The sequence below is a fragment of the Cherax quadricarinatus genome, chromosome 64 (genome assembly GCF_038502225.1).
Source record: "Cherax quadricarinatus isolate ZL_2023a chromosome 64, ASM3850222v1, whole genome shotgun sequence".
Classification (NCBI taxonomy): Eukaryota; Metazoa; Arthropoda; class Malacostraca; order Decapoda; family Parastacidae; genus Cherax; species Cherax quadricarinatus.
Window position 1 is genome coordinate 2,601,980 of NC_091355.1, and position 27,542 is coordinate 2,629,521.

Here is a 27,542-nt window from a genome sequence, read left to right on the forward strand (position 1 = left end):
ATATATACATATATACATACATATATACATATATATATACATATATACATATAATATATATATACATATATACATATAATATATATATACATATATACATATAATATATATATACATATATACATATAATATATATATACATATATACATATAATATATATATACATATATACATATAATATATATATACATATATACATATAATATATATATACATATATACATATAATATATATATACATATATACATATAATATATATATACATATATACATATAATATATATATACATATATACATATAATATATATATACATATATACATATAATATATATATACATATATACATATAATATATATATACATATATACATATAATATATATATACATATATACATATAATATATATATACATATATACATATAATATATATATACATATATACATATATATATATACATATATACATATATATATATACATATATACATATATATATATACATATATACATATATATATATATACATATATACATATAATATACATATATACATATAATATACATATATACATATAATATATACATATACATATATATATACATATATACATATAATATATATATAATATACATATAATATATATACATATATACATATATGTATATATGTATATATATATTATATATACATATATACATATAATATATATATACATATATACACATATACATACATATACACATATATATACATATATATACATACATATATATACATATATATATACATATACACATATATACATATACACACACACGAACCAGGATTTTCTGTCTACTGCCTGTACGAGACTGCAGTACTCCCTGAAGCTATGAATCCTAGTGTAAAATTCACTTGCACCTGCAGACAGAAGTCTCCCCCCCCCCGTAAGCATTGTAACTTTTAATAACATGCCGAACATATGCCAGCCAAATTTCGATTTTTGCGGAATTACTAGATTGACACCTATAACCAGTTTATAGGTTTTTTCTAGTCTTACGATCCGTCTGAGGTCGAATGTCTATGTTGACTGCGTGATCAACCAGGTTGTTGCTAACTGCCCACAAACCATCACAACCTGGCACTTGTTTTAAAAATCATCCATCTCTAAAAAAAAAATCTACCTTAGTTCCGGCAATCTGATATGTACGCCGGTAGAAGATTGTAGTCTTTGAACCACAGATGTAGACTAACAGTACACTGTATCACCAGAGCAAAATAAGACTAACATTAACGATTACCATTCTCACTTCACGTGCAATATATATAACAGGTGGGTAGTGACAACTACACTGGGCAGAGAGGAGACTGGCAGCAGTGGATGCCAGGCAGGGTATTATTATCCTCAGCGTCAGGTAGTGCCCAACCCTCTGCCCTCGCCACATTAATAAAGATAAAAGGAGCATCCAACAGACCCAATGGCCCATAAGCAAACCCTACTCCCACCTAAAAATTCCTATTTGCATCCATCAAACTCGTTCCTAAAACTTCCCAAATTTATTTCAATGACCCCACTTGGCAGTTTCTAATTATTGGCCACGCACGCTACTAATTGTTGCTGCTCGCTTGCCACAAATAGCAACAATGAAATACAATTATGCACATCTGGATTAAATTCTATAATATATAAACCCACTTATATCAAAGATACAGGATTCGTAACTACATCTGCGGCCGACTTCAAACCAATGATGGATATTCACGTTAATGCTTAACAGCAAAATGAAGGCAGACTTGAGATCTGGTAGTGCTGGGTCCACTTGGGGATCCAAGCTGTCTGTATTTGTGTTTACTAAACAAAAGCACACATCCACACTACCATTCTTGTTTCTTGTATATTTTCCTCATTTTTTTTTTTTCAGCGATATGTTCATTGCGTTATTTATCAGTCACATTACTCTGGCATTCTTTGAAATAAGATTAAGCATTATATTAAAGTGCTAAAAGCTAAGTGATGGACTAAATTCACATTTAAAAATTATAGGAAAACTTGGACTGTTACAGTTAAGTGCACCAAAATGCCTAGTGTCACTGAAGCTAATACTGACTAGCTTTAAAAATAGGTTATTAGAGTGGGAATAATTGGGTGTGAACAGCACCTGCCTAGCATGGGCAAAACGATGTACAAAAACCGCTAAGTAGATGAACAAGACCGTGGTTGGGGAAAACTCCCCACAATAAAGATACCCAAGTGTTGCACACCAAGCTTATTTACCTATACGAGTTTGTAGGCATACCTTTATTACATGAAGATTAATTTTTATTTAGGAATGAATTAATGCAAATGGTCACGAGTTTGCAATAATACTGGAGTCTGGGAGTATGCCGATAAGACATCCTGTAGCACAAGACTACAAAGATTTAGGAATTTTTACTTTATAATTAAAATACACAATTATATAAAACAAAATTATTTTTGTATTTTTTTATACAGAGTGCAGTCGGCAAGACTAATCCACGGTCAGGGGAGGCCAGCAGGCTGTCTTGTTTCTCTGAACGAATCTGCCTAATTTCTTATTTCTGCAACATTGCAAGCTCCTGATGTGTTGATTGCAACACTGGACCATAAAATTGTATGGTACAGTGGTTTAGGGTGTTGTGAATTTTCGCTCTTCCCACAAGGCAGGCTAAAAAACACAGGTTCAATCCCCAGTCTAGCCACAGTTTGTTATTGAGATTATATATATTACATAAATAGGGTGGTTTTAAGAAAGTATTTCCCATACTGAGTAAGTGTCTTGCTACATTTCAACTTTTTTTGTATTCACATACCATTCCACCTACAACTGAGTACAAGTTAACAGATTTACCTCCCATCGTGCATGCTCACAGGAAAAACCAGCAGTCTCGCCAGAGTGCAAAACACTTCCAGGGAACATGTATCAACTATTCAAATGCAGTACTGTACACATCTGCCACATTAATGCTAAATCCAATACAAGCTAAACATAGGCCTAAATACTAAATCTAACATATACTAAATCCAAAATAAGAAGCTAAACAATGTTTAAATACAAGACAAGTTAACCACATGCCTTACCTTTCTGTATTTGGCCACACTAACCTGTAATAAATTAAAAATAAGGGATACAGGATAAAAATTGTGGTGGGAAAACTGTATTATTTAAATTTAAAACTTGTCAAAAAATTAGACTAAAGTTTATAACAATCAATACATGTACTGTAAAAAAACATTTTTAAAATTATATATACAGTGCCTAATACAGTATTTTTAAGTGCACAATACACTGGCAACCATAAAATGTTAACAACCATGTATGTATTAGTACAAGTACTAATACTGAACAGATATGGAATTCTGAACTAGGAGGTAGCAATGCAGTACCACCAGTGCTACAATGCAATACTATGAAACCAAGAAAAAAAAAATTACCAAAGAAACTTGCAATATGGTGTCCGGCAAAATCACTAGCTTTTCAAATTACTAACGTCAGCGAGTCGTCCGGGCAGGTGGTTTCATGACTTTAATAAAAAGTAACTATGGATTACCCAAATTTAGGTTTAGGTTATGTTAATGCTTGGTGATAGTTTTATTTAAGCTAGAGTACATATACTGTATGGAAGAACACTTCACCAGTCAAAATCTCAATTTCTGTAAAATGTCTTCCATTCTATAAAATGAGACCAGGAAAACTAGTATACAACAATAAATACCATACGAAAATACAGCGGACCCCCGAGTTTCGGCAGCCTCGACTTTCATGAAATTCGACCTTGAGTTTTTTTTTTTTTTGGAAAATTTGGCCTCGAGTTTCGTGAAAAAACTCGTGTTTCGGCGACCGTCCAGTACCTGTCCGCTCGTCACTGCGCACACAAAGCCAGTCTCCCATGCCACTCACGCTCAGTGTGCCATTGTTTACCAACACGTGACCATCACCCCGCGGGTTCATACAATACATTTCATAATAATCCATTGTTTTTTGGGCTTGCAACTGCTAAATAAGTCATCATGGACCCAAGGAAAGCTAGTGCAAGCCCTTTGGTAAATAAAGTGAGTGACGGGGATGTGGAAGAGTTGGAGGAGGACCACAGGGAAGAGCTAACCACTGACAAACTGCAAGAGCTTCAACTGGAACAGCATCAGACCACAGCCAAGGAACTTGCTTCAGAGGAGGAGGAAGAGGGAGTGGATGGGTGCCTTCCTCAGCGATTAAGGACATGTGTGGAATGTGTTGCAAAGTTTTGTTGAAAAGTATCACCCTGACCAAGCTGAAACAAGCCATATCTGCAACATGTACAATGACAGTGTTGTGTCCCACTTCAGGGTAATCTTAAAGAAACGCCAGAAAAAGACCTCTTGATAGATATTTTGTGTGCCAGGGGTCTAGTGATTCAAGTTGTTCCCAGTGGCATTAAAAGAAGGGAAGTATCCCCAGATAAGGACTTGCTACCTAAAGTCCTAATGGAAGGAGATTCTTCCAAACAATAGTGTATACCTTCCTCCTATCACCTCCTCCCATCTTCCATCCACCCAGAAGTCTTCAGTAAAGGTAAGTGTAATGTTGTTATTATTTATTTTAAATGCATGTACACTTTATTTCTGATTTTCATTATGTAAATCTTTATTTAATTTGAAAAAAAAAAAAAAAAAATTATTTTAATATTTTTGGGCGTCTGGAACGGATTAATTTTATTTCCATTATTTCTTATGGGGAAAATGGTTTCGAGTTTCTTGAATTTCGACCTTCGGCAGGCTCTCTGGAACGGATTAATCACGAAACTCGAGGGTCCACTGTACAGTGCAAAGTCGCCATTTTAATCCAAAAAACACTGTCAAAGTTTTTTTTTTTCTCATTACGCACTGTGCGCTGCATGATTTTTTTTATACAGTGCACACTGACCACAGACCCATTCTTTCACATGTAGGCCTACCAGCTTTCTCTCAAAACCCTGGTGCATAAGCCGTACTAGTAAATCCGAAACCCTGAAAGGGTTAAGAAGCTAGACCAGGAAGTTCATTGCAAAGTATATTCTGAACCAGCTCATCGGCAGTCATATCCACATGACCAATGGCAACTGACAAGCACAACACCCTTTTCATTTGGAACTTAATTGCCTTTATTTCATCAAACTTTTCACTCATTTTCAGAGTGCAAATGGTAGGGAACTTTCCTGCCTTGTTAAGGCCAGGACCCAACAACCGAGGAATCTGCTTAATCAAGGCATCAGATGCAATAAAAGCATCATATTTCTTGGCAAGCTTTTTAACAAGTTTTTTGTCCTTGTTCAATTTCATGAGGTCATCAGCAGACATGCATGGTAAATCATTTTCACTTGCTTCATCTATGTGCATCTGGTCTTCAAAAACACGCACCATCTTTGGCTTGGGAATGTGCTTCAACTTAACAGTGCCACTGAAACGCTTATCCTTTTGGGGGTCATAGTTTTTGAGGCCGACTTATTTTTGAGGCGACTTATTTGTGCAGCGGGTTTGTAGTGTACTTTACCTGGAGAGAGTTCCGGGGTTCAACGCCCCCGCGGCCCGGTCTGTGACCAGGCCTCCTGGTGGATCAGAGCCTGATCAACCAGGCTGTTACTGCTGGCTGCACTCAATCCAACGTACGAGCCACAGCCCGGCTGGTCAGGTACCGACTTTAGGTGCTTGTCCAGTGCCAGCTTGAAGACTGCCAGGGTCTATTGGTAATCCCCCTTATGTATGCTGGGAGGCAGTTGAACAGTCTCGGGGCCCCTGACACTTATTGTGTGGTCTCTTAACGTGCTAGTGACACCCCTGCTTTTCATTGGGGGTATGTTGCATCGTCTGCCAAGTCTTTTGCTTTCGTTGCGAGTGATTTTCGTGTGCAAGTTCGGTACTAGTCCCTCTAGGATTTTCCAGGTGTATATAATCATGCATCTCTCCCACCTGCGTTCCAGGGAATACAGGTTCAGGAACTTTAAGCGCTCCCAGTAATTGAGGTGTTTTATCTCCATTATGCGTGCTGTGAAGGTTCTCTGTACATTTTCTAGGTCAGCAATTTCACCTGCCTTGAAAGGTGCTGTTAGTGTGCAGCAATATTCCAGCCTAGATAGAACAAGCGACCTGAAGAGTTATCATGGGCTTGGCCTCCCTAGTTTTGAAGGTTCTCATTATCCATCCTGTCATTTTTCTAGCAGCTGCAACTGATAATGTTATGGTCCTTGAAGGTGAGATCCTCCAACATGATCACTCCCAGGCCTTTGACGTTTATTTTTCGCTCTATTTTGTGGGCAGAATTTTTGTACTCTGATGAAGTTTTGATTTCCTCGTGTCTACCATATCGGAGTAATTGAAATATTTCATCGTTGAACTTCGTATTGTTTCCTGCAGCCCATTGAAAGATTTGGTTGATGTCCACCTGGAGCCTTGCAGTGTCTGCAATGGAACACAGTCATGCAGATTCGGGTGTCATCTGCAAGGAAGACATGGTGCTGTGGCCGACATCCTTGTCTGTCAGATATGAGGATGAGAAACAAGATGGGAGCGAGTACTGTGCCTTGTGGAACAGAGCTTTTCACCGTAGCTGCCTCAGACTTTGTTTACTACGCTGTGTTCTGTTTGTGAGGAAATTATAGATACATCTACCAACTTTTCCTGTTATTCCTTTAGCACGCATTTTGTGCGCTATTACGCCATGGTCACGCTTGTCAAAAGGCTTTTGCAAAGTCTGTATATATTACATCTGCATTCTTTTTGTCTTCTAGTGCATCTAGGACCTTGTCGTAGTGATCCAATAGTTGAGACAGGAGCGACCTGCTCTAAACCCATGTTGCCCTGGGTTGTGTAATTGATGGGTTTCTAGATGGGTGGCAATCTTGCTTCTTAGGACCCTTTCAAAGATTTTTATATGGGATGTTAGAGCTATCGGTCTGTAGTTCTTTGTTATTGCTTTACTGCCCCCTTTGTGGAGTGGGGCTATGTCTGTTGTTTTTAGTAGCTGTGGGACGACCCCCGTGTCCATGCTCCCTCTCCATAGGATGGTAAAAGCTCGTGATAGGGGCTTCTTGCAGTTCTTGATGAACACGGAGTTCCATGAGTCTGGCCATGGGGCAGAGTGCATGGGCATGTCATTCATCGCCTATTCGAAGTCATTTGGCGTTAGGATAACATCAGATAGGCTTGTGTTAACCAAATTCTGTGGCTCTCATAAAAAATTAATTTTGATCTTCGACTCTCAGTCTAGCTAGCGGCTTGCTAAAAACCGAGTCATATTGGGACTTGAATAGCTCAGTAGGGGCCCAATACTGGATGTTATTCTTGACTTTGATTTGGCATAGGAAAAGAAATACTTTGGGTTTCTTTCGATTTCATTTATGGCTTTTAGTTCTTCCCTATAAGAGTCTCCTATAAGATTCCTTTAGCTTAAGTTCGATGTTTGCTATTTCTCTGACCAGTGACTCCCTATGCATTTCAGATATATTGGCCTCTTTTAGCCACTCTGTTATTCTTTCTCGCCGCCTGTAAAGGGAGCGCCTGTCTCTTTCTATTTTACATTTACTCCTCCTTTTTCTTAAAGGAATAAGCCTTGAGCATACATCGAGTGCCACCGAGTTAATCTGTTTAGGCATAAGTTGGGGTCTGTGTTGCTTAGTCTATCTTCCCAGCTAATATCGGTTAGGACTTGGTTTACTTGGTCCCACTTTATGTTCTGATTATTGAAGTTGAATTTGGTGAAGGCTCCCTCATGACTAATCTCATTATGTCGGTCTGGAGCTTTGTTGTTAATTGTATCCTAGGGGTGAGGCTCTAATGACCCCTAAAGTCAAACTACAATGCTCGACTTTTTTGGGGGGAGTTATACAAGGTCATTTACCCTCCAGTGTTAATTACCCAGAAAAAGCCTACTTTGGTTTGATACACACCCATATACACAAGTTCATGTGATAAATGTTTTACTACTGGCAAACCTTAACACCAAAACTGAAGCCAAGAGCATTGAATTAAAGATGCAGAAAGGGAGCAAATTACTGTAGTTCAGGGAAAATTAAACAAAATTTAGGTTAAGCTGTTTTACAAGCAATATTTCTTTACAAAGGTTGCAGTAATATACTTTATACAGTATAGGCATACATGTTATAAATTATGAAGACTTACCCATTACAAACCAGCTGTCAATAAGAAGGATTTCCTATACTGTAATAATATATTTGACATAACATGCAAACTGCTGCTATGTCTTACCTTCCCCCCCCCCTCCCCCCAGTTTCACTGAATTCCAGTGATCTCAGACTTTAAATTACACAAGTCTCCAATATTTTACTAATGATGAAAAGTTCACCCACAAATTTAGCAAAATTGACAACCACTATCCTAACCTAAAATAAATCAAATTTACAAACAGGAGTTGTGTTTTGATAGCCCAGAAGATGAAAACTAAGTTTCCTTTCCAAAGTGCAAGTTGTGATTTACAACAGCCATGGTATTATACTTTTGTATTCCCTAACTTATACTTTTAGTTCTTATATTATTACATTCATGGGGAAGCATTAAACCCATAAGGGTCATACAGTTCCTAGAACGGGAAGGATTCAGATTCAAGGAAGGCCCAGTGAAATTCCTTGGATCAAGAGCCCCCCTTGAGGACTGACTATTTTAAAGTCATCAAATTGGCCACCTGGATAATACACCGATATCAACAATTTGAGAAGTGGCTCTGGGGGCCTGGTGGTTAACGCTCTCGCTTCACACGGCGAGGGCCTGGGTTCGATTCCCAGCCAGAGTAGAAACATTGGAAGTGTTTCTTTCCACCTGTTGTCTATGTTCCCCATCAGTAAAATGGGTACCTGGGTGTTAGTCGACTGGTGACATCCTGAGACACCGACCTAATTTGCCCGAAATGCGGAGCATAACAAGGGACTTTCTATATATAGTAGTATGTCATTGTTGTCAGCTAGGACTGTGTACCTTGTACATGTACAGTACTTGTAGTAAATAAAGATATTATTATAACTACTGGTCTACCATCTTTAGCATTACCATTTGTTGAACAGGAAACTTTAGGGACTAATTACCTACATATCGTACACAGTTTACCGAGCTATCCTAGGATAAATCTACTAATGTACTATAATATATACGTATGTAGGCCTACAACATCCAGGTTACTTCAGAATTACTGTGCATTAGTCAAAATTACTTTAAAATTTCTTGGTTCAGTGACTTCAAAGAAACACGAGAGTTAGCCAACATTACTGTTATGGTAGAAGGAATGGGAATACCAATCTGTTATGGTTGATAAAGACATAAGCATCTAAGTCATTGGTTTACCTGCACAGAAGATTTTATCACAGCTTCATAGAGCTTGTGAAGGTGAAACATTGCTTTAGTTATCAATAGCTGCTTGTGTTTTTATTAACAAAGTTTATTTAGGGACAGGTACACAAAAGTACAATTATCATACATGTATATAGTAACATGTGCATAAATTACCCAGGATGACCCAAAAAGAGTCAGACCGAGTTATTTCCATTTGTGACCTTATAATATCTTATTATTTAAAGCCTAACTAAGATACAGTAGAAATCAGTCATGCTTACAACCTCAAAAATTAAAACTGCCAAGAACAAAAACTGCAAATTTAGGTTTACTTTAGGCGAGGTTAGTGCTTGCTAATAATTTCACTAAATTTAAGTATAGGAGAACCTCCTTAGTAAGTGTATTAAGGCACAGGTACAAAACACAATTATCCTAGTGTAAATTACCTAGGATAACCAAAAAGTCAGTAAGTAAGTAAGTTTATTCAGGTATACACAAATACAGTTACATAGAATTATCATACATAGCAGCATATGTGTAGAGAACCTGGGATAACCCAAAAAAGTAAGAGTGACTTATTTCCATTGAACTACTTCCATTGGGATCCTTGTATTTCCATATGAAAATACTGTATTAGAGAATTTTTCTGGCAGATCAGTGACCTGGGAAAGTCAAGTGAAATCTTATAATTCTTTATAAGCTTATCCAATAATTAGGAGTTTCCAATTACACCAGAGAAGTCACACTGACTTTGATGAGTCATTAATATCTCCATAATTAAGCATTATTATACCTAAAACAGCTTAATGCAACCATTGAAAGACAGAAAAAGTTATTTCACTTAGGCTAGACAAAATTATCAGGTAGAAGGAGATTATATACGTAAAATAACGGCGTAATCCATAACTTCCAGTGCAAAAAAAAAAAAAAAAAAAAAAAAAAAAATCTACAAACACAAATCTTTAAGACAATAATCCGCAACACAAGAAAATGGAGCTGTGCAATAGACCCACTGGCCTATAATAGGCAAACTCAAATACTGAAGTTTTACCAGTCTATAGCGGCCGGAATACAGCTCATTTCAGCCATTACAGAAAACTCCTATCAACATAAATTTTATAACTACTGAATGACGAAAAATCGCAGGAGCTTATCTCCGCAAGATGGCCGCTGAGGCACAAACCCTGGGAGCACAATATTCCACAATACACCCACAATTCTGCACAATACTCACCTTTTATCATCACACAGGGCGGGCATTATGGCGCTCTCTTCCTTAAGATTGAGGTGCTCTAACGTCGACAACTCGGAAAAGAGTCTAACACTCATAACTACGTCTAGAAAGCCAGGACTCTTGGATGTTGTAAGGGCGACAGCTGACTGTGGTATGAGAGCATAACTGCTGCTCATGCGCTTCTGTACTCAACCCAGCGCTAACTTTGAATCACCTAGTCTCTAGATAGCTAACTTTGAATCACCTAGTCTCTAGATAGCTAACTTTGAATCACCTAGTCTCTAGATAGCTAACTTTGAATCACCTAGTCTCTAGATAGCTAACTTTGAATCACCTAGTCTCTAGATAGCTAACTTTGAATCACCTAGTCTCTAGATAGCTAACTGAATCATCTAGTCTCTAGATAGCTAACTTTGAATCACCTAGTCTCTAGATAGCTAACTTTGAATCACCTAGTCTCTAGATAGCTAACTTTGAATCACCTAGTCTCTAGATAGCTAACTTTGAATCACCTAGTCTCTAGATAGCTAACTTTGAATCACCTAGTCTCTAGATAGCTAACTTTGAATCATCTAGTCTCTAGATAGCTAACTTTGAATCATCTAGTCTCTAGATAGCTAACTTTGAATCATCTAGTCTCTAGATAGCTAACTTTGAATCACCTAGTCTGAAGATAGCTAACTTTGAATCATCTAGTCTAGATAGCTAACTTTGAATCATCTAGTCTCTAGATAGCTAACTTTGAATCATCTAGTCTCTAGATAGCTAACTTTGAATCACCTAGTCTCTAGATAGCTAACTTTGAATCACCTAGTGTCTAGATAGCTAACTTTGAATCAACTAGTCTCTAGATAGCTAACTTTGAATCACCTAGTCTCTAGATAGCTAACTTTGAATAACCTAGTCTCTAGATAGCTAACTTTGAATCACCTAGTCTCTAGATAGCTAACTTTGAATCACCTAGTCTCTAGATAGCTAACTTTGAACCATCTAGTCTCTAGATAGCTAACTTTGAATCACCTAGTCTCTAGATAGCTAACTTTGAATCACCTAGTCTCTAGATAGCTAACTTTGAATCATCTAGTCTCTAGATAGCTAACTTTGAATCACCTAGACTCTAGATAGCTAACTTTGAATCACCTAGTCTCTAGATAGCTAACTTTGAATCACCTAGTCTCTAGATAGCTAACTTTGAATCACCTAGTCTCTAGATAGCTAACTTTGAATCACCTAGTCTCTAGATAGCTAACTTTGAATCACCTAGTCTCTAGATAGCTAACTTTGAATCACCTAGTCTCTAGATAGCTAACTTTGAATCACCTAGTCTCTAGATAGCTAACTTTGAATCACCTAGTCTCTAGATAGCTAACTTTGAATCACCTATTCTCTAGATAGCTAACTTTGAATCACCTAGTCTCTAGATAGCTAACTTTGAATCACCTAGTTTCTAGATAGCTAACTTTGAATCACCAAGTCTCTAGATAGTTAACTTTGAATTACCTAGTCTCTAGATAGCTAGCTTTGAATCACCTAGTCTCTAGATAGCTAACTTTGAATCACCTAGTCTCTAGATAGCTAACTTTGAATCACCTAGTTTCTAGATAGCTAACTTTGAATCACCAAGTCTCTAGATAGTTAACTTTGAATTACCTAGTCTCTAGATATCTAGCTTTGAATCACCTAGTCTCTAGATAGCTAACTTTGAATCACCTAGTCTCTAGATAGCTAACTTTGAATCACCTAGTTTCTAGATAGCTAACTTTGAATCACCTAGTCTCTAGATAGTTAACTTTGAATTACCTAATCTCTAGATAGCTAACTTTGAATCACCTAGTCTCTAGATAGCTAACTTTGAATCACCTAGTCTCTAGATAGCTAACTTTGAATCATCTAGTCTCTAGATAGCTAACTTTGAATCACCTAGTCTCTAGATAGCTAACTTTGAATCACCTAGTCTCTAGATAGCTAACTTTTAATCATCTAGTTTCTAGATGGCTAACTTTGAATCACCTAGCCTCTAGATTGTTAACTTTGAATCACCTAGTCTCTAGATTGCTAACTTTGAATCACCTAGTCTCTAGATAGCTAACTTTGAATCATCTAGTTTCCAGATAGCTAACTTTGAATCACCTAGTCTCTAGATAGCTAACTTTGAATCACCTAGTCTCTACATAGCTAACTTTGAATCATCTAGTCTCTAGATAGCTAACTTTGAATAACCTAGTCTCTAGATAGCTAACTTTGAATCATCTAGTTTCCAGATAGCTAACTTTGAATCACCTAGTCTCTAGATAGCTAACTTTGAATCACCTAGTCTCTAGATAGCTAACTTTGAATCATCTAGTCTCTAGATAGCTAACTTTGAATCACCTAGCCTCTAGAGAGCTAACTTTGAATCACCTACTCTCTAGATAGCTAACTTTGAATCACCTAGTCTCTAGATAGCTAACTTTGAATAACCTAGTCTCTAGATAGCTAACTTTGAATAACCTAGTCTCTAGATAGCTAACTTTGAATCATCTAGTCTCTAGATAGCTAACTTTGAATCATCTAGTCTCTAGATAGCTAACTTTGAATCACCTAGTCTCTAGATAGCTAACTTTGAATCACCTAGTCTCTAGATAGCTAACTTTGAATCATCTAGTCTCTAGATAGCTAACTTTGAATCACCTAGTCTCTAGATAGCTAACTTTGAATCATCTAGTCTCTAGATAGCTAACTTTGAATCACCTAGTCTCTAGATAGCTAACTTTGAATCATCTAGTCTATAACTCAGTTACCAGCAGTCGCACATACAACGAGAAGCAATTATTACTACAGAAAGGCCCTTCCTCCAAAATTTGCACCACAGTCAACTATATGACACATATAGCATTTATTGTGGTGGAGACAAAAAAGAAAAAAAAAAAAAAGAGAAAAGCCAGATACAAAGCATTGAGTGCAAACAAGGAGGTGACCGTTCGTCATTGTAGGAGCTACAGATATCAATGGCCTTCAACACGCAAGTTATACTTTGAAATGGGGCTTTCAGAACTAGCTTGATTGGCATTTTAGAAAGAGATAATTGCAGATCCTTCATAAGAAGGTTTTCAATTACTGACTAGTGTTTTAAATAGTGACTCACTGGATCAGAAAGGCAGATTGACTGGGTTTGAATTCCTTTGTTTGGTCTGAATTCCTGATTGGTCTGAAATCTGGATTGAGCTCTAAAACAGTTTCTGCTGGGACAATAAATAAGCAGACTGTAAAACGGATACAGAAGGCTCTATAAACACAAAACATTAAAATCAGAGACGGTAAGTTGGTCCAATATACAAAGGCAAGAGTTAGAAACAGAATAAATAGCCAGAGCTTCATTTAAGGTTATTAATAGAATTTTCAAGAGGTTAAGTATAGAATTATGCAGCAACAATCATCAGAATCATTATTATGAAGTCTCTGTAACGTGGTCAAATAAATGGCTTCCACATGGATAATGGTCATTTTTGTACCTGGTGTCACGCTCCCTTGTGCAGATATCCCAGAATCAGCTAAGGAAGCAGTATTAAACAGAGAAGTGTTTTTAGCATGCTCAAATGAGGAAAACTGTGGACTCAAAATCAAGGGTATTAAAAGAGGACAACATCAGTGCTGCTTTCATAGAAAACCTGAAGCTACAACAGATGGGGAACATAAAAATGTCTGGGGCTTGAATGGTACTGCCCTTTGATACTGGCTATGTAAACATAACTGGTGTTGGGAGGTGATAAGCCCATGAAGACAAATGTGGGTTGATAAAGGTCCTGGGAGACAGTAATGGTGAAGCTGGGAGGTGTTGGGTCCTGGGAGACAGTAATGGTGAAGCTGAGGTGCTGTCCCGGGAGACAGCAATGGCAGCGGAGGCCCGGGAGACAGCAATGGTGAAGCTGAGGTGCCAACCCGTAGGAGCACAGAAATGGTGAGGCTGAGATACTGTCCTGGGAGACAGAAATGGTGAAGCTGGAGGTGCCAGTCCTGGGAGACAGAAATGGTGAAGCTGAGATACTGGTCCTGGGAGACAGTAATGGTGAAGCTGGAGGTGCTGTCCTGGGAGACAGAAATGGTGAAGCTGAGATACTGGTCCTGGGAGACAGAAATGGTGAAGCTGAGACATTGGTCCAGGGAGTCGGGGAATTATACTATGAAGGAATACATATAAATGACTCATAGGGGACAGGACATAGTAGGGAAACAAGTGTAAATAAAGATAAGATAAAACCAATATTGCAAACTAGAAATACTGCAGGAAATAGCAAACAAGGACTCAATAGCAATAGTGAGTGATAAATTACCAAAAACAACTGGTGAGCTCCATTGCTGGTGCTAGGAGTGACAGAAGCAAGACAGGCATGCACCAACAGGGAATACAGTCACAGAAACCCAAGGCAAGCGGAAACTAAGCTTCAGCACATACTATGCACTTGTATCTACAGTATGGGAAATCTGGAAAATAGATGTATGCAACTATGATCACCCTAGAAAATGCCACATGCCCATGAAAACAGAGGAATGCAAACCCCTCCTAAAAGCTTTTTCTACCCTGAAATGTGTAAATTTTTCAGTACAGGAAAGACTGTGCTATAACTTAAATTGCCAGCATAATTATATCTAAAGGGACAAAAGATGCAAAACATCCAGGCTGGAAAACCTGCAGCCAAGAACACTCAAGAGGAGAGGCTTTTTAGTGCCAGGAAGGAAAAACTGGCAGTGAAATGGCAGAAATCGTACACCAAATCCAGTCATTCCTGGAGTGGAACCAAGGCCGATGGCCTCCACTCCAAACCAACAGATACAGATACTAATGCCGAAAAAAACTTCTGTACCAACAATACCACCAGTCCGAGCAATATTCTTCTTTGCAAATATACAGGGTCTAAAGCCAGCTACAAACAAATAAAAAATACCTTTCATCCGTGGGACTGTTTGCAGGAGGCAAAGGCAATGTTCGCGGCTTTCACTGAGACCTACATAAAGGATCACTTGACAATCTACATGGATCCTAGGAACATAAACTCTATATAGATGTGAGCAGAGTGAACAGGCAAGCATCACATTGCAGAGTCAATGGTTTTGCACACAGAACTGCTTAATGCCTCAAATGACGAGTGGAAGTTTTAGCAGTAAAGGCCGAGAACCGAAAACCAACATTGTGGTAGTCTGCAAGCCTCCGGATGCAGAAGATCCTAAAGAATCAGAGGTGTGAACAGCTGCTAAAAATTGACTCATTGTCTGGAAAAATTCCCAGCTCCTGCACCCAACATCTTGCTCCTTGGGGGATTTCTAACTTAAGGCACTCCCAAAATGGAGTGAATATAGCAAATATTATTGTTGCAGTAAATAACAATTAGAGGTGTGCCTGATGAAAATCACACTACACGAGCTTAAATCTCAAAATAAAATTCAATTTAAAACCAGCAAATAATAGAGCCTTACAAGACTGGAGAATACACTAGACCCTCATTCACTAACAATGATGATCTGATAAGAAATGTCACCATATCAAAACAATATACAGATCACAAATATACCTGAGGTTCAGACATGTATGCATGGAGCTCCCAGACCGACAAAAATGAGACTAGCTGCGAGGGAGCATTCACCAAATTCACAACTTCAATAACAAAAACATAAAGTGGACCAGGCGAAACCAAGTCCTAACTGATATAAGCTGGGAAGATATACTAAGCAAATACAGACCCAAACTTATGCCTAGAACAGATTAACTTGGTAGCACTCGATGTACGTGCACAAGGCTTATTCCTCTACAGAAAAGGAGGAGATGTAAAATAGAAAGAGACAAAGCCTCTTTACAGGCTTACGCTGAAAAGAATAACAGAGCTGCTAAAAGAGGTCAATATATCTGAAATGCGAGGGAGACACTGGTCAGGAGAAATAGCAAGAATGAACTTAAGCCAAAGAACTTTGAGAGTCAGGAAACATGGAAGAACTAAAGCCATAAATGAAATCGGAAGAAACCCAAAGCATTTCTCTTCTCCATGCCAAATCAAAAATCGAGAACAACGTCCAGTAATAAAGGCCCCTACTTAAACAAGATGGGTCCTACATACAGATGACAGCAAGTAAATGAGTGAGCTACTTCAAGTCCCAATACACTCAGTTTTTAGTGTAAGCTGCCAACTAGACTGGAGCCAAGACCAAAAATGAATTTTTGTATGAGAGAGCCACAAATTTGACTAACACAAGCCTATCCGATGTTATCCTGACGCCAAATGACTTGAACAGGCGATAATGACATGCCTGATGCACTCTGCCCCAGGGCCACACCTCATGGAACTCAGGTTCACCAAGAACTGCAAGAAGCCTCTATCAGCCTTCCATCCTGGAGTGAGGAGCACAGACACAGATTATCCTCAGTTACCAAAAATACTAGACATAGCTCCTACTCTGCAAAGTGGGCAGAAGTAACAGTAAGAATTCATGCAGACTAATAGTACTAATATTATCCCATATCATAAAAAAATCTTTGAAAAGGTCCTAAGAAGCAAGATCACTAATCATCTAGAAACCCATCAGTTACACAAACCCAGGCAACATGGGCTTGAGAAACAGGTCATTCCTGTCTGTCCTAACTACTGGACTTCACTGATGACAAGGTCCTAAATGCACTAGAAGACAAAAAGAATGCAGATGTAATATATACAGATTCTCAGTAAAAGCCTTTCATAAGTGTGACTATTATGTGAATAGTGCTACAAAATGCAAGCACAAAGGAATAATAATATGAAAAGTCGGGTCGATGGATCTATAATTTCTCACTAACAGAACACAGAGAGAAGTCGGGTCACAGAGGGGGGAAGTCTGAGGTGAAAGATGGAGGATAGTTCTTGTCCCACAAGGCAGTACTAGCCTCATCTTGGTTCCTCATCCTCATATCCGACATAGACAAGGATGTCAATACAGCACCTGTCTTTGCAGATGATATCTAATCTGTAGGGATATAATTCATTGTTTATAGCTTATGATATCAATCAAACAGGCAGAAAATAACATGAGTCTAATGATGAGAAATTTTCACCATTCAGACAGTGGTAAAATACGGTGGAACACCACAGAGTACAAAATAATTTCTAACATTAAAAAAGAAATATCAACAGAAACATTCAGAGTATTGTTTTGATGATCTGTCTTCAAGTGACTTGCTAACACATTAATCAGCCTGCTAGAAAATGATAGATGGAGACGAGAATTTCAAAATTAGGAGGTTGCCTGCACTTACTACTCAGTCACTCTCCAGGTAAACTCCAGGTACGAGCCACAGCCCGGCTGGTCAGGAACCGACTTTAGGTGTTTGTCTAGTGCCAGCTTGAAGACTGCCAGGGGTCTGTTGGTAATCCCCCTTATGTATGCTGGGAGGCAGTTGAACAGTCTCGGGCCCCTGACACTTATTGTATGGTCTCTTAACGTGCTAGTGACACCTCTGCTTTTCAATGGGGGGATGTTGCATCGTCTGCCAAATCTTTTGCTTTCGTTGTGAGTGATTTTCGTGTGCAATTTCGGTACTAGTCCCTCTAGGATTTTCCAGGTGTATATAATCATGTATCTCTCCCGCCTGCGTTCCAGGGAATACAGGTTCAGGAACCTCAAGCGCTCCCAGTAATTGAGGTGTTTTATCTCCGTTATGCGCACCGTGAAGGTTCTCTGTACATTTTCTAGGTCAGCAATTTCACCTGCCTTGAAAGGTGCTGTTAGTGTGCAGCAATATTCCTGCCTAGATAGAACAAGTGACCTGAAGAGTGTCATCATGGGCTTGGCCTCCCTAGTTTTGAAGGTTCTCATTATCCATCCTGTCATTTTTCTAGCAGATGCGATTGATACAATGTTATGGTCCTTGAAGGTGAGATCCTCCGACATAATCACTCCCAGATCTTTGACGTTGGTGTTTCGCTCTATTTTGTGGCTAGAATTTGTTTTGTACTCTGATGAAGATTTAATTTCCTCATGTTTACCATATCTGAGTAATTGAAATTTCTCATCGTTGAACTTCATATTGTTTTCTGCAGCCCACTGAAAGATTTGGTTGATGTCCGCCTGGAGCCTTGCAGTGTCTGCAATGGAAGACACTCATGCAGATTCGGGTGTCATCTAACTATGGGCATCTTACTGACAAAGAGAATGAAATGTGATCGATTTTAAATAATTATTTTCTCTCGGTTTTTACACAGGAAGACACTAATAATATTCCGGTAATTAATTTTTATAGTGGATCAGAAGAAGATAAATTATGTAACATCACAGTCACTAGTGAAATGGTTGTGAAGCAGATAGACCGACTGAAGCAAAATAAGTCACCGGGTCCTGATGAGGTTTTTTCAAGGGTTCTAAAGGAATGCAAAATGGAAGTCTGTGAACCATTAACTAATATTTTTAATTTATCTCTTCAAACAGGTGTAGTGTCTGATATGTGGAAGATGGCTAATGTAATTCCTATTTTTAAAACAGGGGACAAGTCGTTACCGTCAAATTACCGCCCAATAAGCCTGACCTCAATTGTAGGCAAATTACTAGAGTCAATTATAGCTCAGATTATAAGAAGCCATCTCGATAAGCATAGCTTGATTAATGATACTCAGCATGGATTCACAAGAGGCCGGTCTTGTCTAACTAATTTATTAACTTTCTTCAGTAAAGCTTTTGAGGCTGTTGACCACGATAAAGAATTTGATATTATATACTTAGATTTTAGTAAGGCATTTGATAGAGTTCCGCACCAAAGACTGTTGAAGAAAGTAGCAGCTCATGGCATTGGGGGAAGAGTGCTCTCGTGGATCGAATCATGGCTCACAGACAGGAAGCAGAGAGTGTCCATAAATGGGGTTAAATCCGAGTGGGGATCAGTAACAAGTGGCGTTCCACAGGGATCAGTCTTGGGCCCGTTGTTGTTTATAATATACATCAATGATCTTGATGAAGGAATTACTAGTGATATGAGCAAATTCGCCGATGACACGAAGATATGTAGGATAATTGATTCAAACGTAGATGTTAGGGAACTTCAGGAGGATTTAGACAAACTCTACTCTTGGTCAGAAAAGTGGCAGATGCAGTTCAATGTAGATAAATGCCAGGTTCTGAAGCTCGGGAGTGTCCATAACCCTAGCACTTATAAGTTAAATAATGTAGAACTTAACCATACAGATTGCGAAAAGGACTTGGGGGTTATGGTAAGCAGCAACCTTAAACCAAGACAGCAGTGCCTAAGCGTACGTAATAAGGCAAATAGATTACTGGGATTTATATCAAGAAGTGTAAGCAACAGAAGTCCAGAGGTCATACTGCAGCTTTATACATCATTAGTAAGGCCTCACCTAGATTATGCAGCTCAATTCTGGTCTCCATATTACAGAATGGACATAAATTCGTTAGAAAACATTCAGGGTAGGATGACTAAATTCATACATAGCATTAGAAATCTTCCTTATGAAGAAAGATTGAAGACTCTTAAGTTACATTCACTTGTTAGACGAAGAATGAGGGGAGACCTGATCGAAGTGTATAAGTGGAAGATAGGTATTAATAAAGGAGATATTAACAAGGTCTTGAGGATATCTCTCCAAGAGAGAACCCGCGGTAATGGATTTAAATTAGATAAGTTTAGATTTAGAAAGGATATAGGAAAGTATTGGTTTGGAAATAGGGTAGCAGATGAGTGGAACAGTCTACCTAGTTGGGTTATTGAGGCTAGGACTTTGGGTAGTTTCAAATTTAGGTTGGATAAATACATGAGTGGGATGGGTTGGATTTGAGTGGGACTTGCACATCAGAGCTTACTTCTTGGGTAGCATTGAAAATTGGGTTGGTCAAATGTTTGTTAGTGGGATGAATTGTAAAGGACCTGCCTAGTATGGGCCAACAGGCCGGCTGCAGTGTTCCTCCTTTCTTATGTTCTTATGTTCTCATGTTCTTATCTGCAAAGGAAGACACTGTGCTGTGGCTGACATCCTTGTCTATGTCGGATATGAGGATGAGGAACAAGATGGGAGCGAGTACTGTGCCTTGTGGAACAGAGATTTTCACCGTAGCTGCCTCGGACTTTACTCTGTTGACGACTACTCTCTGTGTTCTAGTTAGTCTCTAGATAGCTAACTTTGAATCACCTAGTCTCTAGATAGCTAACTTTGAATCACCTAGTTTCTAGATTGCTAACTTTGAATCACCTAGTCTCTAGATTGTTAACTTTGAATCACCTAGTCTCTAGATTGCTAACTTTGAATCACCTAGTCTCTAGATAGCTAACTTTGAATCATCTAGTCTCTAGATAGCTAACTTTGAATCATCTAGTCTCTAGATAGCTAACTTTGAATCACCTAGTCTCCAGATAGCTAACTTTGAATCACCTAGTCTCTAGAAAGCTAACTTTGAATACCTAGTCTCTAGATAGCTAACTTTGAATCACCTAGTCTCTAGATAGCTAACTTTGAATCACCTAGTCTCTAGATAACTAACTTTGAATCACCTAGTCTCTAGATAGCTAACTTTGAATCACCTAGTCTCTAGATAGCTAACTTTGAATCACCTAGTCTCTAGATAGCAAACTTTGAATCACCTAGTCTCTAGATAGCAAACTTTGAATCACCTAGTCTCTAGATAGCTAACTTTGAATCATCTAGTCTCTAGATAGCTAACTTTGAATCACCTAGTCTCTAGAAAGCTAACTTTGAATCACCTAACTTGTCATGATTGTGACCAGACTTACCTGGAGTTCATTACCTTTGTAAATTGTGAGTTCATTACCTTTGTAAATTGTGAGTTCATTACCTCTGTAACTTGCTCAGCTATCAAAACTTTGGAGTCCAGTCCCTGGACCAATTATGTACCTCTGTAATCTTTTGACTACCGCCCACAGGATGGGTATGGGGTGCATAATAAACATATTAAACTAAACTAACTAGTCTCCAGATAGCTAACTTTGAATCACCTAGTCTCTAGATAGCTAACTTTGAATACCTAGTCTCTAGATAGCTAACTTTGAATCACCTAGTCTCTAGATAGCTAACTTTGAATCACCTAGTCTCTAGATAGCTAACTCTGAATCTACAGTCTTTAGATAGCTAACCTGGAATCATCTACAGTCTCTACATCGCTAACTTTGAATCATCTACAGTCTCTAGATGGCTAACTTTGAATCGTCTACAGTCTTTAGATTGCTAACTTTGAATCATCTACAGTCTCTAGATAACTAACTTTGAATCATCTACAGTCTCTAGATAGCTAACTTTGAATCATCTACAGTCTCTAGATAGCTAACTTTGAATCATCTACAGTCTCTAGATAGCTAACTCTGAATCATTTACAGTCTCTAGATAGCTAACTTTGAATCCCCTAGTCTGTAGATAGCTAACTTTGAATCATCTAGTCTCTAGATAGCTAATTTTGAATTATCCACAGTCTCTAGATAGCTAACTTTGAATCAACTATAGTCTCTAGATAACTAACTTTGAATAATCTACAGTCTCTAGACAGCTAACTTTGAATCACTTACTCTGGAGACAGCTAATTTTGAATTATCTACAGTCTCTAGATAACTAACTTTGAATCATCTACAAACAATAAATATAAAATCAGGAACGTACACCAGTAAGCTGTCCTAATATACAAGTACAGTTAGAAATAGAAATACAATTAGCTAGAGCTTCACTTTAAGGGGTTACTAATAGAGTATTCAAGAGGTTGCTAGTAGAATTACAGTAAATCAACCATTTAAATCATGAAGCTGTGTGTAGTCTGCAGTCAATCAAACAAACGGGCTTCCACATGGATAAATTGTTATTTTTGTGGAAATTGGTGTCACGCCCCTTGTGCAGATATCCAAGAACTAGCTACAAGCAGTATTAAAACAGGGAAGTGTTTTTGGGTATGCCCAAATGAGATCAATCTGTGGACTAAAATCACATCGGTATTAAAAGAGGATAACATCAAAGCTGCTTTCATAGACAACCTGGAAGCTTTCTACAACAGATGGGAACATAAAAAGTCTGGGCTGAATGGTACTACCCTTGATGCTGGCCATGTAGTCAGAATCTGTAAGGCTGGAGGTGATGCCCTAGCAGTCAGTAAATGTGGGGCTGATAGTGCTGTCCTGATAGACAGTAATGGTGAAGCTGGAGGTGCTGTCCTGGGAAACAGTAATGGTGAAGCTGGAGGTGCTGTCCTGAGAGACAGTAATGGCGAAGCTGGAGATTTTGTCCAGGTAGTCGGGAATTATACGCAGATAGGAATGCATATAAATGACCTCATGGGAGACAGGAGCCGTAGTGGGGAAACAAGTGTAGTCAAAGATAAGATAAAACCAATATTGCAAACTAGAAATACCACGGGAAATAGCAAACAAGAGGACTCCACTAGCAATAGTGAGGATATATTACCAAAAACAACTGGTGGGAGCTTCATTGTTGGTGCTAGGGAGGATAGGAATAAGACAGGTAAACATGCACCAACAGGGAATACAGTCACAGAAACCCAAGGCAAACGGAAACCAAGCCTGTGCACATACTATGCACTTGGTATCTGCAGGCATGGGAAATCTGGAAAAACAGATGGGACGTGCAACTGTGACCACCCTAGAAAATGCCGTGCCCATATGACAACAGAAAAATGCAAACTCCCTTCCCGTAAGCTTTTTCACCCTGAAATGTGTACCTCTTCAGTACAGGAAAGACTGTGCTATAACTTAAATTGTCAGGCACACCATCTAAAGGGGACAAAAAGATACAAAACATCCAGGCCATGGGAAAACCTGGGTAGCCACAGCCACTCAAGAGGGAGAGGTTTTTTAGTGCCAGGAAGGAAAAAAAACTGGCAGGAAATGGCAGAAATCGTACACCAAATCCAGTCATTCCTGGAGTGGAACCACAGTCGATGGCCTCCACTCCAAACCAACAGATACAGATACTAATGCCGGAAAAAAAAAACCAGTACCAACAATACCACCAGTCCGATGACATTCTTCTTTGCAAATATACAGGGTCTAAAGCCAGCAACAAACAACAAAATACCTTTCATCCGTGGACTGCTTGCAGAGGCAAAGGCAATGTTCGCGGCTTTCACTGAGACCCACATAAAGGATCACTTGGACAACGAAATATGGATCCCAGGTTACAACCTATACAGATGCGACAGAGTGAACAGGCAAAAAGGGGGGGGGGGTTGGCCTGTACATTGCAGAGTCACTTGTTTGCACAGAACTGCTTAATGCCTCAAATGATGTAGTGGAAGTTTTATCAGTAAAGATCGAGAACCAAAACCTAGTCATTGTGGTAGTCTACAAGCCTCCGGATGCAAAATCCCAGCAGTTCCAGGAACAGCTATTAAAAATTGACCACTGTCTGGAAATCTGCCAGCTCCTGCACCCAACATCTTGCTCCTGGGGGATTTCAACTTAAGGCACCTAAAATGGAGGAATATAGCAAATAATATTGTTGCAGTAATAACACCAGGAGGCAGCTCTGATGAAAACTCACACTCACACGAGCTTTTAAATCTCTGCACAAAATTCAATTTAAACCAGCAAATAATAGAGCCTACTAGATTGAAGAATACACTAGACCTCATCTTCACTAACAATGATGATCTGATACGAAATGTCACCATATCAAAAACAATGTACATGTACTCGGATCACAACATAATTGAGGTTCAGACATGTATGCGCGGAGCCCCAGACCGACATAATGAGATTAGTCATGAGGGAGCATTCACCAAATTCAACTTCAATAACAAAAACATAAAATGGGACCAAGTAAACCAAGTCCTAACCGATATAAGCTGGGAAGATATACTAAGCAACACAGACCCCAACTTATGCCTAGAACAGATCAACTCGGTGGCACTCGATGTATGCACAAGGCTTATTCCTCTAAGAAAAAGGAGGAGTAGATGTAAAATAGAAAGGGACAGGCGCTCCCTTTACAGGCGACGGAAAAGAATAACAGAGCGGCTAAAACAGGTCAATATATCTGAAATGCGTAGGGAGACACTGGTCAGAGAAATAGCAAGCATTGAACTTAAGCTAAAGAATCTTATAGGAGTCAGGAATCGCGGGAAGAACTAAAAGCCATAAATGAAATCGAAAGAAACCCAAAGTATTTCTTCTCCTATGCCAAATCAAATCGAGAACAACGTCCAGTATTGGGCCCCTACTTAAACAAGATGGGTCCTACACAGATGACAGCAAGGAAATGAGTGAGCTACTCAAGTCCCAATATGACTCAGTTTTTAGCAAGCCGCTAACCAGACTGAGAGTCGAAGATCAAAATGAATTTTTTTATGAGAGAGCCACAAAATTTGGTTAACACAAGCCTATCTGATGTTATCCTGACGCCAAATGACTTCGAACAGGCGATAAATGACATGCCCACGCACTCTGTCCCAGGGCCAGACTCATGGAACTCCGTGTTCATCAAGAACTGCAAGAAGCCCCTATCACGAGCTTTTACCATCCTATGGAGAGGGAGCATGGACACGGGGGTCGTCCCACAGTTACTAAAAACAACAGACATAGCCCCACTCCACAAAGGGGGCAGTAAAGCAACAGCAAAGAACTACAGACCGATAGCACTAACATCCCATATCATAAAAATCTTTGAAAGGGTCCTAAGAAGCAAGATCACCACCCATCTAGAAACCCATCAATTACACAACCCAGGGCAACATGGGTTTAGAACAGGTCGCTCCTGTCTGTCTCAACTATTGGATCACTACGACAAGGTCCTAGATGCACTAGAAGACAAAAAGAATGCAGATGTAATATATACAGACTTTGCAAAAGCCTTCGACAAGTGTGACCATGGCGTAATAGCGCACAAAATGCGTGCTAAAGGAATAACAGGAAAAGTCGGTCGATGGATCTATAATTTCCTCACTAACAGAACACAGTAGAACAGTAGTACAGTCAACAGAGTAAAGTCCGAGGCAGCTACGGTGAAAAGTTCTGTTCCACAAGGCACAGTACTCGCTCCCATCTTGTTCCTCATCCTCATATCTGACATAGACAAGGATGTCAGCCACAGCACCGTGTCTTCCTTTGCAGATGACACCCGAATCTGCATGACAGTGTCTTCCATTGCAGACACTGCAAGGCTCCAGGCGGACATCAACCAAATCTTTCAGTGGGCTGCAGAAAACAATATGAAGTTCAACGATGAGAAATTTCAATTACTCAGATATGGTAAACACGAGGAAATTAAAACTTCATCAGAGTACAAAACAAATTCTGGCCACAAAATAGAGCGAAACACCAACGTCAAAGACCTGGGAGTGATCATGTCGGAGGATCTCACCTTCAAGGACCATAACATTGTATCAATCGCATCTGCTAGAAAAATGACAGGATGGATAATGAGAACCTTCAAAACTAGGGATGCCAAGCCCATGATGACACTCTTCAGGTCACTTGTTCTATCTAGGCTTGAATATTGCTGCACACTAACAGCACCTTTCAAGGCAGGTGAAATTGCTGACCTAGAAAATGTACAGAGAACCTTCACGGTGCGCATAACGGAGATAAAACACCTCAATTACTGGGAGCGCTTGAGGTTCCTGAACCTGTATTCCCTGGAACGCAGGCGGGAGAGATACATGATTATATACACCTGGAAAATCCTAGAGGGACTAGTACCGAACTTGCACACAAAAATCACTCACAACGAAAGCAAAAGACTCGGCAGACGATGCAACATCCCCCCAATGAAAAGCAGAGGTGTCACTAGCACGTTAAGAGACCATACAATAAGTGTCAGGGGCCCGAGACTGTTCAACTGCCTCCCAGCATACATAAGGGGGATTACCAACAGACCCCTGGCAGTCTTCAAGCTGGCACTAGACAAGCACCTAAAGTCGGTTCCTGACCAGCCGGGCTGTGGCTCGTACGTTGGTTTGCGTGCAGCCAGCAGTAACAGCCTGGTTGATCAGGCTCTGATCCACCAGGAGGCCTGGTCACAGACCGGGCTGCGGGGGCGTTGACTCCCGGAACTCTCTCCAGGTAAACTTTGAATCATCTACAGTCTCTAGATAGCCAACTTTGAATCATCTACAGTCCCTAGATAGCTAACTTTGAATCACCTAGTCTGTGGACAGCTAACTTTGAGTCATCTAGTCTCTAGGTAGATAACTTTAAATGATATAATATCTAGCCACTATCATGCCGAGGCATGATAGTGGCTAGAGACTAAGTACAAAGATAGCCACTATCATGCCGAGGCATGATAGTGGCTAGAGACTATCTAAGTACAAAGATAGCCACTAAACCTTTACAAAAATTCAATGTATGTCAAAGGCCCTAAAATCTGGAATACCCTACCTGAGAACTCTAGAACTGCAGACACATTCATCACCTTCAAAACTACCATTAGAAAACATCTTATCTCCCTGATGCACCCTGTCAACTAACTACACGAATACCACCTGGTGGTTCACACTTACACTCACTGACTCATTTGACCATAAACAGAAATATTAATCTCAATATTAAAATAATGAATCCTGTGATACTCCAATACTGAAACTATGTACTGTGCCAAAACAAAAGCATTTACATTGGTAAACTCACAAACTAGTATTTAGTCACTTAGCCATAATACCAACTTACCTCATAATTTGTAATATTTTACAATTAAGAATAAAACTAAGTCTGAACATTAAAATGGTATAAAATACCGACAGGTTGTTAGGTAAGACACATATGCAACAGTTAGGTATCTTTATTTCGAAACGTTTCGCCTACACAGTAGGCTTCTTCAGTCGAGTACAGAAAAGTTGATAGAAGCAGAAGATACTTGAAGACGATGGACTGATTACATCGTCTTCAAGTATCTTCTGCTTCTATCAACTTTTCTGTACTCGACTGAAGAAGCCTACTGTGTAGGCGAAACGTTTCGAAATAAAGATACCTAACTGTTGCATATGTGTCTTACCTAACAAAACTAAGTCTGCCCGAAATGCCTAGCCATGCTAAGCGTTCTAGTGGTACACTCTGT

The 27,542-nt window shown here is 39.1% G+C and overlaps 1 protein-coding gene and 1 pseudogene across 1 annotated transcript in view; both read right to left on the minus strand.

Annotated features, from left to right (window-relative positions):
- Oda (Ornithine decarboxylase antizyme) overlaps positions 1 to 2,863 on the minus strand; it is a 12,164-nt gene extending 9,301 nt beyond the window's left edge. Inside the window, exon 1 of the mRNA XM_053792823.2 lies at positions 2,857 to 2,863. Within this exon, the coding sequence (XP_053648798.2) occupies positions 2,857 to 2,863 (7 nt within the window). The remainder of the gene's footprint in view (positions 1 to 2,856) is intronic.
- Positions 2,864 to 3,053: 190 nt separating this feature from the next.
- On the minus strand, positions 3,054 to 10,709 carry LOC128700073 (large ribosomal subunit protein uL1-like; annotated as a pseudogene).
- Between the last annotated feature and the right edge of the window lie 16,833 nt (positions 10,710 to 27,542).